We start from the raw sequence: 16,889 nt of genomic DNA, 5'->3' as shown, positions 1-16,889 counted from the left end.
GGTACCATTCTCCTTTCCTCTCATGTCTGCTCTTCTCAATTTCTAGATGCTATCCATGATAGAATATGTTATTGTCACCAGAATGCATCTGGGCCATTTGCCAGACGCTGAGAAACAGTTATCAGGCTGCAGGGGACGCGCGGCAGCGCTCCACGGCGTCTGGAGGCCACGAAGGAGGGAGAAGCCAGCAGCCGCGAGCGCCGGGGTGCCCCTCAGTTGCCACAGCTGCCCACCACTGGCTGCTGAAAAGAACATGCCATAATGATCTTTTAATGCTATAATTTTATTTCAAAGAAAACAGAAACAGAACAAAAACAACCTTTGCATTTGAGGGAGGAGATTATTTTACAGTTTTGGAAAAGAATAAGAGCAATTGTATCAGAAAACAAATGACTGCGACAGAAACTCGCATCCGACAGTTGCAGTGAATCCACAAGGAAACACAGACCACGCTGGCGGCCACGGCAGGGCCACAGGGCACGGTCTCCATGTGTTAATGTTTCATGTCAGCATTTTCAAATTGACAGAAATCACAAAGAAATCCTGCAAAAATGGTATCAATATGAACAAACCCTTGTTATAAAAAGCAAAATATTGATACGAACAATATCTTCCAGAGTGCGCATTTCACATATAGGCTTTATTGTATGAAACTAAGTCAAAATGAGAAGCACTGGCTATCTTCACCAACATACATTTTAACTGAATATAAACTTCAAGGCTTTTCTTAACCATAGGCTTAAGAGGATTTCTTTTATGCAGAATGTGACCAGAGCAACGAAGACACCTAAACTGTTTGAAGATGGGAAATCTATACATGAAATGAGCTAGCAGGCTTCCTTTGGTCTGGGGACACTGTTATTCCAAAATTTAAAAAAAAAAAATGAATGGAAGTAGAATGCTTCAAGACGGTAACACTTGTAGCTGCAGTTTTTAGCCCAGTAGAGAATGAAATGTAAAGGCAGCTACATGCTGACTGCATGAGCAGGTGCACCCCAAGCCACGAGGGGGATCTTCACCACTTTCCCCACGGCCATGACCTCCTGATAACTGAAATGGAAAACACCTGAGAGAAAAACCCACGGACAACACTGGGCTTCTCTTCAGCACAACGGCCGGGACAAAGGGGGAGGCCACTGACTGAAGGCCCCCAGTGGACCAGAGCTCCCTGTGCGGCCTGTGCCCGGCCCTCCCATGCACCCGGCAGCCTGCTCCCCGAGGCCCCGTCCACGGTTCCCTCTGTGGGCGCCTGGCCAGTGGCCGGTGTGACTCTCGCTGGCAGTGCACGCTCAGGGCTCATGGGAGCCTCATCCTCACGGTTTTGAAGGTTTCAGATGAAGCTCAGGGAACACAGCCCCCCACTGAAGCTGGACATGCCCAACCTGCCCTGTGCTGAGTAAAGGTGCCGCGCGTCTCACGCTTCCTGGAGTTCGCTGCTTTCTCTTTGGCTCTGAATCGCTGCCGGGGAGCCCTCCTGGGTGTAGATGACCACGCTGGCCAGCTGCTCTGCCCTGCTTGGGGCCCCGGCCTCCGTGCCCAGTGTGGCCCCGGCCTGCAGGAGTTCCTGTGAGTCTGCAGTCTCCAGCACAGTGTGGGAGTACAGGCCCGGCTCGTCCTGCACCCCTGGGGGCAGCTCTGTCACAATGTAGTGCGTGGCGCCCTCGGAGAAGCTGCCACTGGACTCCTGCACCATGGCCTGGACCAGCTCCTCCGTCACGATGATCTGCGAGATCTCCCCGTCCGACTCCACCAGATCCATGTGCTCGCCCTGCGCCTCCTGCATGATGATCTGGGCACCCTCCCCGGCCACCATGTGGACGGCACCCTCCTCGCTCACCACCACCTGGGTGACACCGTCCTTGACCAACTGGCCGGCTGCGGTCGTGTCACACACAGCAAACTGGAGGACGCCCTGGACCATCTTCTTGAAGGCCACCTGTGCCCGCTCCTGAGAGGCCATGGCTGCTGAGGGATGCACCACCTGGGTGAGCACCTCCACGGCAGCCGGGCTCTCCTGGGCCTGTGGGAACATCTGGATCTCGGGGGCCTCAGGGTCGGCAGCCACATGGGAGACCTCCTGGCTGGGCAGCTGGATCAGCACGTCTTTGGGGCCAGGCCTGCCTTGCTCCTCGGGTCCAGCCCTGCCCTCCACCTCCCCTAATTCAGTGACCGCACAGAGCAACGCATCCAGGGCTGAGGATGCCTCGGGGGGAGCGACTCCAGCCTCCGAGAGGTTTAAAATCTCCTGCTTGGTCACCTGTTGTATCACAGTGCCACCTGGACTGAGGGACTCATCCATGCCGTGGCCTTCCATGGAGCCTCCCACGACGACCACCTGGGTGGCTCCATCAGCCAGCTGCTCGGGAAGGATGGGCCCGGGCACCACGCTGCCTACATGTGCCCCGCTCTGACTCGTGGCGATGACCTGGCCATCCTCTGTGATGTGTACCACCCGGGCCACCTGGCCGGCCATGGCCAGCGTCTGCAGCGTGGCGGCGGCCGTCTCCTCCACAGAGGGGTCTAGGGCAAACTCCCCGTCGTAGCCCTGGAAGATGATGACCTGCTGCACCTGCTCGGGGGGCGGCGCCGGCCTCCTGCTGCTTCTGAGGGGTTTCTCCTTGACAAGGGGCTCTTCTGCCAGGGCTGCCGCGGTGAAGGGGCTGTCTGTCTCCACGAAGGTGGCTCCTTGTCCCTTCAGACGGCACTCGTAGGACTTGGAAACAATGCCTAAGGGAGACAGGGACCAGTTAGAGCCTGGACAAAGGACTCGTAGGCGTACAAGTAAGACACGTCTTCTGTAGAAGCGCTAAGCTCTCAGCAGAGATGCCGTGACCCCCTATTCCAAACTCTGAAGAGCTCTCTACAGTGCAAGCTTCAGCGGGGCCAGAGGCCTCCCTCCGTGGGCATCTGCAGGCAGGCTCTAGGCTCGAGGGCACACACGGTTAATGCTGGGAGTGCACCTCTCCAGGGTGAGCTGTCCAATACAACTCTGCAGGGGTGAGTGCCTCTCCAGTGCCCAGGGAAGGAGGCTGGATACCTCCCCCTACCACCATCATTTCTTTCGTAACAATGCATTCGGTCACGGGTGCTAAGTTCAGCAAACAGCCAGCAGCAGTATCTCCTAACCCAAAGGAAAATATTTTTTTAATGACCAAATATTATATATGGTATATTTGTTTATTCAGCAAAAAGAATGAAAGCTCGCATATTAAATTTTTAAAAATGTCATCAATAAACACAGCTGTAAAAGTTTAATGCAATAAATATTTATTGAACATCGACGTTTCAGGCGCTCAACCCAGGCAGGCAGCCTGTGCGGTCCTGTGAGTCGCCGTGTCCTGGCAGCATGCAGGGTGCTCTGCAGGGTAATGGGCACCCGCAGACACGGGGTTCTGGCCACTCAGGGGCTGAGGGGGGAGTCTATACTGCAGAACTGGGTGGTGGGCTTCCAGGGGCTGGACTCGGCCTTCCTCCTCTCTGTCCATCTTCTGGACAGTGCCTGGGATGGAACAAGTAATCAACAAAGATGTGTTTGCCAAATGCCTTGGATACAATGTAAGGTGACAAGTACTGCACGGAGACAAAGAAGCCATATATTCAGGAAAGAATATTCAGGGAAAGATGTAAAAAAGAAACAACACTGGAGCCCTGTCTTCGGGACAAGATTCAAGCCATCTCCTGCGGGCTGGGAGGAGTCCCAGACAGAAGCAGCGAGCCCCAGGCAGAGGCAGGAAGGCCTCGGGGCAGCGGAAGGCTGGGGCTGTCAGGAGAATAGGCTGCTCGTCTCAGAGCAGGTTGCCCAAGGCTTCCTCCACCCTGCACTACGGTACCTGGCCACGGGCTGCAGAGAGGAGCAGCGTGCTGACTGTTTTCAGCAGGAAAACTACAGGACGGTAACGGAGGGTCAGAAATTTTGATCTGAATGCCAGCCCCAAACGCCTTAGTGAAAACACTGTGTGTAGAAGATACCATAAGCCCCTTGGTGCCCGGGCAGAGGCAATAAGGGGAGACCAGGACAGAAAAGAGGGGGCGAGCAGGGATGAGAGTGAGGAGGGGAGAGCTGGAGCTGGGCGCATCCCCTGGTCTGGGGCCATCTTGTGCCCTTCACCGTCTGCCCTTTGTCAACGGGATACCCAGGGCAGGCAGGCAGGGCACAGGGCTCAGGTGGGCAGCGGGTTTCTGAAAGGCCTGGGCTGCTGCAGGAGCGCTGAGCCCATCTCAGAGCTCTCTGGCCAGGGGCTTCGGCTGCCATCTGTGCTGTACGAGGAAAACTCTGGCATGGTACGAGGACGGTGGGGACAGGAGGCGCTGCACGAGGGCACATGGCCAGGCGCACATCACACCTTCCTCAATGTCACTGGCGACTCAGGGCAATGCCTGCCGCTCCCTGCCTTGCTGGATAAAACAGGGCTGGAAATGGTAAACTTTATTTCATATAAAAGAAATGGACTCATAAAACAGACTTCCTGCTTTCTTCTTTAAATCCCAATTTTCCACTGGTTTCTAACCGACTCCATCCCTCCTAAATAAGAGAATGATTGGCAGGTGGCCCACAGTGAACATTTCCGTATTTCAACAGCAACCACATATTTGAGATATTCTGCTTTATTCTCCTTGAGGGGGTCAGTTTCTTAACGGCATCTTTTAACCTTAACAAAAGGGAAGAAAGGATTAAGAATTGTTAGAGATTATTTATCGCCAGGACCTCTTAAAAAGAGTCAACCATTTTGCTTATCGTGTTGGTGGTGTTCTGTAAGAAAGCGTTTCTTTCCACACCGAGTTCATTCTGAACACAGACCCCAGACAGGGCCTGTCTTCCAGTGGGTGCGTCTCAGGCCGGATCAGCAGAAACCGTTACATCACGTTTACCAAGAGGACATGCTCCAGCTCTTACTCAGGCTGGAGGAACACGGACCTGGATTTGAAAGTATTAATTAACTGTTAAGTACTAATTAATATATCTTCTTTCTCAGGCAACTCTGTAAAGTGTGAATCTTAGAAGGGTATGGAATTTTAGGTCAAGAAAAGAGCTGCAGGGCCAGCCAGGACTAGCTCCACTACCAGGAGATACTCCTGTGTACTCGCTCTGCACCCATGGAACCCTAGCATGAGCCGGTGCAGTCAGGCGAGTGAGCCGCAGGGGTGAGCCAGGCCTGGCCTCGCCCTCACGCACCGGGCAGAGGAAAGCACTGCGTCTTCAAGGTCAACTCACCCTTCCCGAAGAGGGGCCAAAATGTTCATGAGTCTAGCTGAACAAATCCCCTAATTATAGTGCACCCTGTTTTCTCATGGTTACCCCCAAACAAGGACAGAGAACAACTGGGTAGCACTAAATGGGGCTGCTGGCTGGCCCCTCCGTGTGCTTCGGGTAGCAGGCACTTCCAGAACACCACTTCCTCTTCCTGAGGCTTGGTGGTAGCAGTTACAGGTATCCAACCTGTGGTACAGCCTCTTCCTGAGGCTTGGTGGTAGCAGTTACAGGTATCCAACCTGTGGTACAGCCTCTTCCTGAGGCTTGGTGGTAGCAGTTACAGGTATTCAACCTGTGGTACTCATGCTGTGTGAAGGCCTGGAAACTTTCCAAAGGTCACGTGTGGTAAGTTTTGTGGGAGCCACTGCAGAGCCTTGGACAGGGTCTGCTTGGGCACGTGCCTGGGGACAGAGCTCCTGACTACCTGCCTTTCCCCCTCCTCCCACTTTGCAGAAAGAACCCGCACCCGTCCCCGCCTGATGCCTTGCCCTAGGGAAGATCAGACTTTAAAAGCTAAGCTGAGATGAGGGTGGGCATGCAGCTCCCAGGGCAGGGGTTGAATCGCTGCCTGTCTCACGGTTGTCTTGTAAACTTTGATCCTCCTATATTCTCTCCTCAGAGAGGTCAGAAGCCTCAAGAGGGTGGCGCCCACAGCTCCTGCATTCACGCTCCCTTTCCGCCTGAGCATAAGCTGGGCATGTGTGGCTGATCCCCAGTCAGTCTGCCATCTGCTAGGACCTCTAGATCTTTGCCTCCTGTACTTGCCAAATTCTTTCTCTGGTATGCTTGCAATTTCTCCCCAACCCCTACTTTTCTACCCAGTGCCATCTTCACATGTCAACCTTGATTTGTTTGTTTCTGTTCATTCTCTAATTTTAATGTCATTTTTAGTCTAATTCAGAATTTGAAAACAAGGGAAATAAGGACACAAAAACAAAGAAGGCGCCTTCCGGTCACTCCCCTCCCCCATTACTTTTAATTACAGAAAAGGACATACTGCCTGTACATTAAGAGACAGGAGGAACTACTGTAGCTGGTAAAGGAAGAACAAACATCCTCTCCTTCGGTAGTCTCAGGAAGAAATGGTGCACGCTCGAGTCTGAGAAATTCTGTTCTTTACTCTGTAACTGGACAGGAAATCTCTTGGGTGTAGAATTATCCTTTGAATCCCTTGCAGCACTGATAATTATGCTATTCTGAACTACTTACTGAATGTATTTGAATCCAGAGGTGGGTTAAGCCACTTCCAGACCATTAATGTAAACTAAATGGGTAAATACTGCTGTCAGTGGGGGGGTGTGACGAAGCCTAGCAACGTCAGCGTCCTCACCTCCGCGCACGCACAGGCCCAGCGAGTCCATCACAGTTCATAAATGCGAGCGCGGGTCCATCTTTTGATTCAGCAATTTAATAACTTCGAGTGCTGTCAGTACGGCTTTGAAAAATAGCACCTATAAAATGTAACAGCCTCAATCAGATTGAAAAAGATTCACCCACTGAAGATTCTTCCATTCCAACCATAATGAATTAATGTTGAGCTATGTAGAAGTTCAAGTGTCATTTAAACTAATGTGAGTCTCTTCTGTAACTTTCAACTCCAACTGGGCTATGACCAGGAATTTACTGGGCACATCAACCTCCATTTTTGGGCTCTTTCTAGTAAATATGAACCGTAAAGCTCACCAAATGCAAATGGCCAAATGGGTATGGTGTTTGGAAAACAGGTAGGTGGTACAGGTTGCATCCTTCACTGCTTAGTCACTGTTATGTCTCCAAAAATTGCGCAAAGCCTTAATGGGGCATGGATGCTCCTTGTAGTATTTGTATTATGGTACCTTTAAAAAAGACAGTGTCAGATTTGAGTACAGTAACAGTAGCTAACCAAACAGTGTGCCTAAAATCATTATTTTTTGGGTCTGTTTCCAATAGGGCGATAAGCAGCTTTGTGTAGAAGGCACAAGTGACATTAAAATGCAGCCTCATGCTCGTCTACAAAGTCCTTACTTTCTCCCCGTTTACTTTTGCGAGGACAAAGATATTTTACTCCCTTCTCAGAGCCGAACGCACTGAAAGTTCACAGCTTGGATGGAATAAAAAGGTAGTTGCTGGGGTGTCTGAGGATTTGCTTTTGGGGAGAGGGTTTTGAGTTCGGCTCGCTGCTCTGGGCTGCCATTATGAAGCTGCCGCTCCTTCTGCCTGCTCGAAGCCAACGTCTCCAGCGCGGAAAAACACAAGCTCCATGACGCGGGGGTGGAGGGGTGAAGCCGCACAGACTCTGCTCCCCAAAACTGCGCTGAGGGCTCTGTTCTGCTGGCTGGTGTGCTTCTGGGAGGCAGCACGGGGCTGCGTACCTGACGCCCTCCTCTGTGTGTGCTGCTCCTTCTTTACTGTCACCACTTTTTCCCACAGAATAAATACCTTATGCTTTTGTTAAGCTTACGTTTAATTAAAATGTACAGAATTTGTGCGGTAAACCCGAATGAAAAAAATAAAACAAGGGCCCCCTCTCTTGAAGGCATACGTTGTGAATGAAAAATGTCATTACAGACTAAAAAATTTTGCAGTAAACAGGGCCTACAGAGAGAAGTTTCCCCTGTAATGACATCCATAAAATACACAAATGGCACTTTTAGTACCATCCTGAATATGGCATTTTCTGTGCTCTACACACAATCTAAATGGTTTGATCATAGAGCATAATACTCCATTGGGTTTATAGAACAATCAATGTTCCATAAAATGATGTATTTATCCAATAGTAGGTTCAGCAGTTACTGGTGTATGACATTGTAGGACACAGGCTTGGGCTCCTCGGCCGCACACATGCTGGCTGTAAAACTTATCTAACACCACTTCAACAACTTCATCTCATCTGTGGCAAGTAATTTGTGGAAGCCTCAGCTTGGTTTAAAAAAAAACTTGTAATAAAAATTCATAGAATTTTCAGGAGAATGAAAGCTGATGACAATAGAAAGGTCACATTGTGTCTCCACTAAAGGGGTCAAAGGTTGTTAGCAGTTCTAAAAGTGAAAGTAGATTTCATGCATCACGTAGCAGATAAAGATGGCATTAAAAAGACATGTCGTGGGGTGAAATGCCTAATGCCTACAGAAGCCTGTGCTAATATCCTATGTAAACCACTTTGTTGCTACAAGTCAGCATTTATTTTAAATTTCTAAGCTTCTCTGGAAACGGTACTAAATGTTGATACATTGCTAGGTTACATCTCAGACACTGGATGCACTTTAGATTTTCTAGTTTGGTAGGCCCAGTAAGCTTGAGAATGCTGGGTTGGTTCACCGTCATAATGAAAGCACCTTGAATACGATGCGATTAAAAAAATAATACAGTTCACATAAAAATTTGGGACACACAGGACATTGCAATTCTTAAGCCACATATAATTTTTCTTGGCTTCAATTTTAAGATGTAATTTTAACAAGAATGTTAAGAAATCATACTTAATGTCTATTAAAATGAAACAATATTAACAGATTATGCTAATAAATTAGAGCCATATTTTAATGTCACAAAAGCTTATAAGTTTCTCAAGTGAAAGCAGGAAAAATGACAAATTAAAATTCAATGAAATATAACCTTTTAGAAATTTCAAACCAGGGAATACATTATTCTTACAATAGCAGTCACCAATAGTTTAGCCAGTCAAACTGGTATCAATAATTGCTCCATAATTTATTCATCTTATCGACAATAATAATTCCCCGGCGTTATGCAGGACGTCCTGTTACAGGGGCCCCACTGGACTCTGGGTTTGAAGAAGTGACGCTTTCCATGTTAACACTGGTACATAGTACGGGGGACTCCCTGCCTTTGAGCTACTTCTTGCACTGAACAATGTGAACTTCCTCAAGTTCCTGAAGGGGAAACTCCAATCAAGTGGTTTAAGGACTTGGCTAGGATCAAAGAAAGAGTATGAATCTGGTATAGCATGGGACAGAGTAACCTCTTAGTTTTATATTCCAGCAACCAAATGGCAATTTCTCCTTTTTTTTTTTTTTTTTTTTAAATTTTTTAAGAACACAGGTTGGTCAGTACCTCATGTCTCCCATTATTTTCAATGGTTAGAAACACATTCTGGTCAGTGTTACTAAAATTGACACACAAAATAGAAACAAATAGGTTACTTGAAATACAAGATTAAGAATTATTTTTAGCTTTTGACATGCATGTTAAACATGGTAGCTAAACCAGTGAGATTTATCTCAGAGCACAGATTAGTTTTGGTCAGCTGACAGGAGCTGGCCTAAGGATGAGTTGAACATATCACAGCGTAATAACTGAAAGGAGTTTTGGTAACTCTCTGCTGTATACCACATGTAAACATAGACAAATATGTTGGAGGAGGACAGTAAAGTCTTTGTCATGCCTTGCATTTCATGAAGGCTGCTGTTTTACAAGAAGAGATGGGGAAATTGCTTTTCTGTAAAAATTAACTGAGGTTCACACCATTTCCAGAAAACTCTTTCACATAAATTCAAATACACAATTTCTTTGGAGGTACCATGCACTTTTTAGTGAAGGAATATTTACAATAAACCAGGGCAGAAATTTAGGTACCAAAAGTTTTAGTCCCGTTTTCTTAATTGCCATGGGTGCAACACTTAACACTGGCAGCAACTGAAGATAATCATATAAAACCCCTGAAAAGAATGCTAGATATTCACAAAAAATGAAGACAAAATTTCATCTCGAGTTGGAAATACGTAATCATGCAGGTTTCTAACTTTACCAAGAATAGTCTCCATGGGTCTAGACATTTCCATGGCCACTGAAGAGTGACAAAGAACAAAAGACAATATTTTACTTTTAAAGTCACAAACCCTAAGAAATGTTGTATTATATCAGACCCTTAGGTATATATTATCATTTTCATGCATGAAGATCTAACAGTAATAGAAGTGATGCACACAAATCTCACTCAGTAAGATAAGAATGCATGCTTTAAGGTTATCTTGACAGGCTTTGTGGGGTGGAGAGGAAGGGCAGCGGTTAACTGTTTCCCTGCTGTGTAGAGGCCTGTGAGCTGCACCGAGAGATCGCGATGCACAACCATGTCCCTTTGGAAATTGAACTCAGGTGACAGAAACAGTGTCATCGAGTTTCATGGAGGGTGATGAGATGGCACTTTAAAATCAGGCTGGGAAGGGCTCTGATCTAGTCATTTACCCATGAACACTACTTCTTAAGAACTGCCAGTTGATGTGCCAGCAGAAAGCGCTCAAAAGTCTTCAGTCCTATTTGGAACAAAGCAAGGGGAGGAGTGGTGGGGGGGAACACTTACAGTATCAACATAGGGTGCGTCTCTCACTCTGCACACATTTCCGGGTGTTGAGGTCAGAGCCCTGGCCCACTGGAAGGGGGGTGTCCCTCTTGGAGGCACCCTTGCCTCTCCTTCCAGTGCAAGCCTTCTGCTCCTGTGCCCTGACATGCGTGTGAGCATTAGGGACAATGGCTGAGAACACGTAACAGTGCCCTTCAGGCTTTGCATGGCAGCGGAACCCAGGCTTGGAAAAGGGCTGTGGAATGTCAGTCCCTCAGGAGTGAGGCTTCCAGAAGACCCTCGAACTCTACCAGACAAATAGCAGCCCCTGCTTACTGTAAGGCTGCCTCTGTTTGACTTAAAGACCTAACAAACTGGAACAGGCATTCTTATGGAATCAGAAAATCAGGAATCCCAACCACCTTTTCCTAAATGTCCTCTGACAGTCTATGAACTCCCAAAGCAGATAAACAGTATCAGGAGACAAGGCCTATTTTTCAAAAGTTGTATACATTATACATACCTTAAAAGGTAAAATTATGCAAATAAGACCAACCGATCCTGCTGGAGGGCAGGTCTCTACAAGGCTGACTTGAAAAGGCTAACAAGGCAGATTAAACTTGTTTCCTTTTTGTTTTTCTGGAAAAACCCTGTAAAAAAATTCACATTCACTTTCGTAGTCATGTTTGTATTTCCTTTATATTATAGTATCTTCATATTGTTCCCAAGGAAATGAGAGGAAACAGACATTTGTCTTCATTGTAGACACTTTTGTATGAAGGTAGAAAGCAAACCGCTTCTCAGTAACCGCACAGAAGCACCATTAAAATCAAATTTACAGTAAACAGAACCTACGGCTGGGGTAAAACACTAACAGTTAGTATTTTAATGATCAGCAAAGCTTTCGGAGGTCTAACATCTGCTCATAGCCAAACGACAGCAGCTGCTTGTGTACACTTGAAACAATGCGGATTTCTTGTTTATGCTTTAAAATGAATCATATGTTCTGGGCACAGGGCTGCTCTTTCCAACGGAGCTGGTGTGTGCCAGGGGACCCCAGCACCCTGGGGATAGCAATTTGGGAAGGCCCGGGCTCTTTCAGGCAGGAGATTCAAACCCACAGAAATCCCTGAGTCCAGGAAATGAAAGCGGGAGAAAGGGTGCAGAGGCCACCACTGGCTGGGCAAGGCTGTCAGGTGCGGGGGAAGCAGAGCCTCAGGAGCTGTCACCGCGGAGCAAGCCAAGGGGAGGACACAGGGCCATGAAGGTGAGGGGACGATGGCCCTCAGTCCTTCCTTGGATCTATCTGGATGGATCTGGGAGAGCCTCTGTGCCAGGCCACACCCAGCCTCAGCCTTTTCTACACACGGCAGGGCCAAGGGGGTGGACTGGACGCTGACATTGTCAAGGTAGAAAATGATAACGCATTTTCTTCCTAACCGGTAGAAACTAAAATTTTTATTTTCAACATTTTCCTAAATATTTAAGTTAAATTCCTATTGAATGCTGAAGAGTATCTGTGGCTTGGGTCCTACAGAATAACATACCCCTGGGATGATAAACCTGAACAAAAATCGAACGAAAGACAAACTATGAGGCATGAACCCTGACTCTGGAATGAGCAGAATGAATAGAAACTAACTTTCAAATGGAAATCCTGAGTGAAGTGGCAGCCGCTGGAACCCACAGTCAGGCAGCTTGGTGAGACAGTATCTGTGGTTTCCCTCCACACACCTGACCTGGCTTCTCTGAGAAGCAAGGGAAGTTCAGAGGGAGATCCTTTTAAAAAGCACAATCCAAACGAATATTGACCCCAGGCCTGTCGGGGTCCTGTCCACCTGGTGCACTGTGCACATCTGAAATGCACAGGATGAGGCGACACAGGACCCGGGTGCGGCTGGCACTAAGGCCTCACTGTGTCTAGAGGGAACAGTGTGCCATTATGTCTCAGCAGCTATGCACGGCACATTGAAGTCCTCCAGAAAATTTCCACAGTAGATTTTTGAAATAGGGTAGTAAGTTCAATGAGGTAATAACGTGTCATGGGGCTGGGGCCACTTACAGGACCACATGACTCCACTGTGTTTCAGACGGCGCAAACAGGAAAACTATCTTTAAAAAAAATTATCAGTAGTTTATTAGGGAAGTTAAAGGTTTTGTTAAACAGGTGGCACTATTTTGCCTTTTCACTAAAAGCCTGCTTGAAAGGAGTTGGCTGGCAGGCACATATAGCAATGAGCATACGGTATGGATCTGAACGCTGATCAGGGAGTCACATCCACGCACGTGCGTCCTTCCACCCAGGTGCACGTGCAGGAAAGCGGTAGCAAAGCTGTGTACGGGGTGCCCCACAGGCACCCCCAGAAGGCACTTTGTGTGGGAATGGTGACATGAACAAGTGGAAAACTGAATTCACCATGTGTAATCCAAACTCAGGCACCCAAAAAACGAGCTCTATCAATCAGGCAGCTGATGCCTGGGTCCACTTGGCACACAACGAATTGTCCACTTGACATAATCTTCAACAAGGGTTAGAAAGGCAGGACTTGGAATGCTTTCGGGTGGAATATCTAAGGGCCACTTCTTCTGCCGGAACTTCTCAGTCCCCAAAATAAAGCTACAGGCCTGGTCCTGGTGGAGGATCTTCAAGAGACATGGGAAGACCGGAAGGCAGGCCCCTGAGCTCCTTCATGGAGGGAGAGCAGTGGCATTCTGTCTCATTCTTCTCTTTTTTTTTTTCTTCTGTGGATCAATAAATGGCTCACCTTGATATTCTGAAGGGGCAAAGCCAATCTAGGACAAGCGTGCGACTCCTGTGGCAGGTAACAGCGTCAGGTAACGTAATTATACAATGGGGTGTAATAGGCTAATTATTAATACTGTTTTCTAAAATTTAAACACTTTATATGCTTAATCAAGTGTAACATCTCCATGTTTTCTCTAAATATACACATACACGTGCATACATACAATTAAGCACACCCAAGCACACGCCTTCGTGGGCATACACATATATGCAAGCGCAGCTAGCAGCGTTCGACAAGGGTAGCCTTCCATTTCCATTCTCGTCACATTCCTTATCCAAAGGTCTTCCCCAGAGCCTCTCCTGAGCGTGAATCTATGGCATACTGGATGGAGTATAGACATGAGGTAAGTAGGCAGAGTCTCTGCCTACCTAAACTATGTTCAGGACTATGTCAAGTGGGCAGCTGGCTTCCAATGAGCCTGGCCTTCACTTATGAGAGTGCCCGATGACCTGTGGTGGTCTGTGCTTTTTAGGGAGTTCCCTGGAGAAAGGCCCCTCGGACATGTCTCACGTAACTCCTTACCTGATGACCGACCCCCAAACTAGCAGCAGCATGGCTGGAATAAGTCCCGACACACAATGTTTGAGCAACACTTGTTAATTCTTTAAGAGCTGTTAAAGTTTTTAAAGGGTAGGACATCTAAGGACTGGAACAGTGTTAAAACCTCCAAGGTTCAGAGATTCCATTCCACATCAATTCTCTCTTCCCTAGAACCCTGAATATGTTTCTTTCACTACTCATGTGGTTCTGATGCTATTACTCTACTTCATTAAGAGTGACTGTGATGGGAAATGAAATCGCACTGCTGACAGTCCTGAGATCTTAGAGAGAGTCAGCGAATGGGAGAGAAAGGCAATGATCTATTTTACTTAGTACCATAATGAGAAGAATAAATACCCACTGTGAAAATCAGTCGCATGACTACTAGTAGAATTTTTAGGTTCCATAAGTGAGCACAGGAAGAATGCACTCAGGTGCTTTTGTAGTTTGTCACATTTATCATCTATTAGAGTTTCCGGGTAAACCTAACAGAAAAACCTAGGTCCTAAGTGACAGCATTAACATGGGTCCATAAGCAACTGGATACTTACATATGTCTTAATTGTACATTTATTTAATTTGAAAGTTACGTTAGGTTTTAGAGACATTAGGTAGACACCCATACAGCCTGTTGTACGTAATTCCAGCCTATCACAATGAATCTTAATTATCCATACATGTGCTTGTCTTTCCTGCTACACTGAGAGCTCCTTGAGTGCAGGGCTCTATTATTTGCCATGGCATCTTCAGTGCTTGGCATATAATAGGCCTTAATAAGTATTGCTTTAAAAAGAAGACAAACCTAAAGAGGAAGGATGGACTAACCTTTAAAACATCTTCCAGGTAAGAGAAAGAGCATGAGCTCTGGTGTCAGCATGCTTGGGTTTGATTCCTCACTACACCTGGAAGTTACTATAGAAAGAGAAATCTCCATAGATCTCTGTGTTTTGGTGCTTTTTGTGAGCTGAGGTACTGACTACCTTTACAGTAGATTATCTTTTCATGGACGTTTTTAGAGAAAATAGCCTTAGAAGAGAAAGAGGGTGACTTCTTGCAGAGCAAAGGGCAAATGGATTCATTGTCCATTATAATAAAAATAAGTACTCCTCGGCCGGACGTGGTGGCTCACGCCTGTAATCCCAGCGCTTTGGGAGGCCAAGGTGGGCGGATCACGAGGTCAGGAGATTGAGACCATCCTGGCTAACACAGTGAAACCCCGTCTCTACTAAAATACAAAAAATTAGCCAGGCGTGGTGGCAGCACCTGTAGGCCCAGCTACTCGGGAGGCTGAGGCAGGAGAATGGCATGAACCCAGGAGGCAGAGCTTGCAGTGAGCCGAGATTGCGCCACTACACTGCAGTCTGGGTGACAGAGCGAGACTCTGTCTCAAAAAAAAAAAAAAAGTACTCCTCTTGGGCAGAGAACAGGCAAGTTTACTGCTCGTAATAAAAGATTTGGGCTCCCTGAATTCAGTGTTCATTGTACTACAACCCACTGTACTACAACCCACTGTGTGTACAGATGTCACCAGCCTCTTCATGTCAGCCTGTGGGAGTTGGGACTTGGGAAACTGGGTCAGATGCTGACCCTTTGGCTATAACTGTTGCTGTGATTAATAAAGTCATTTATCTCTGATCCTGGAATCTCGTGTCTTCTCTAGTACCCACAAACTGTGGCAGAATAGCTCATTTGCAAGCTGGATAAAATTTTAGACTTTTCGTAATTCTAGACAGTTACTTAAATTTACTAAATCTTGTTTTCTTAATCAATAATATACGTAACATAATACTTATTTTCTTAAAAAGTAAATGAGACAGCCTATGTACAATACTTAGCATTGTGCCTGACACATAGGAAGGGCTCAATATATTAACAGTAATATATTATATGGTAACAATAATTAGTATTATTTTAAGTTTAATGCATTATAGTTCAGTTCATATCACCTGAAATTGGTATATAAGGTAACTAATATCTATGAATACACAAAATAATCTTGTATGACTAAAATATTTGAAGCACATTATACATATAACAAAATTGAATTTAATGCAAATAAATGTAAAGTCCTGCAATCAGTAGTAAAAAATTGCCCAAAGTATGATAGAAAATGACTTCCAAGTTCTAGCCACTGGTAGGATCAATACACTGACGCGGCTACATCAATACAAGTACAGAGTTCAGGCGAAGAACTGGAATAATATGATGATGAGCTGGTCAGACCATACTTAGGGTGTTGTGTTTAAGTTTGAGCTCCATGTTTTAAGACAAACATTGACAAATAGCCATGAATATAGAGAAAAGAAACAAACATAACTGGGGACTTAAAATGCATAAAGAATGGCTTCAATTTACAAATACTTAAAGGACTATCATGCAGAAAGAGAACAGGTTCATTCTGCATGGCTCTAGAGGGCAAAATGGGGAACAGCAGAGGGAAGTTACAGGAAGAAAACTTCGCCTTAATCACACTGATTCAGAAACTGAAACACGATGCCTTAGCATTGGGGCTCCTAGTAAAAAAAACCTGAACGACCACTTTTTGGAGATGCTGCAAAGAGGACTCAAATCAAGGGCTCCAATGTTCTTGCTGATATTTAGATAATGATTCTAGAAGTCCCAAAGCAGGGAGCAGAAGTTCTGCTGAATACGAGTGGGCCTATCAGAGCAGACAGTGCTGGGGACCCACATGTCTTCAGGAACCGGACAAGTAAGCACGATCCCAGGCTAGTTAGTGAACCCTGCCAGAGCAGGAGGCTGCGCTGTCGGATGCCAAGTGATTCATCTGAGCTCCATGATGCCGATCTCTGGCTTCAACTCTCAGCCACCCAACACACTACCTGATGCTCAGTTCCTCCAAATGCAAACAACATGAACTTTCTGGGCAATTACCGGAGATTTGAATCTGCCTAGTTCTGTGTGCAATTATGTATCACACCAGCTGACAGTAAGATCGTGACGAACAACTCTCCCAGCCCCCAACCAAAAAAAAAAAAAATACTACTGGCCA

The 16,889-nt window shown here is 46.6% G+C and overlaps 1 protein-coding gene across 5 annotated transcripts in view; it reads right to left on the bottom strand.

The window, feature by feature from the left end:
• Nucleotides 1-264: 264 nt before the first annotated feature.
• The window catches only part of ZNF407 (zinc finger protein 407), a 459,414-nt gene continuing 442,789 nt past the window's right edge, over nucleotides 265-16,889 (bottom strand). For 2 of the 5 annotated variants that reach the window (XM_017951852.3, XM_021929888.2), the window contains exon 9: nucleotides 1,415-2,727. In XM_017951852.3, coding sequence (XP_017807341.2) covers nucleotides 1,415-2,727 — 1,313 coding nt within the window. The other 3 variants (XM_017951851.3, XM_017951853.3, XM_017951854.3) reach the window with 3 other exon arrangements.

This window comes from Papio anubis, chromosome 19 (assembly GCF_008728515.1).
Source record: "Papio anubis isolate 15944 chromosome 19, Panubis1.0, whole genome shotgun sequence".
Classification (NCBI taxonomy): Eukaryota; Metazoa; Chordata; class Mammalia; order Primates; family Cercopithecidae; genus Papio; species Papio anubis.
The sequence above is the reverse complement of the archived record's forward strand: the minus strand, read 5'-3'. Positions and strand labels throughout refer to the sequence as shown.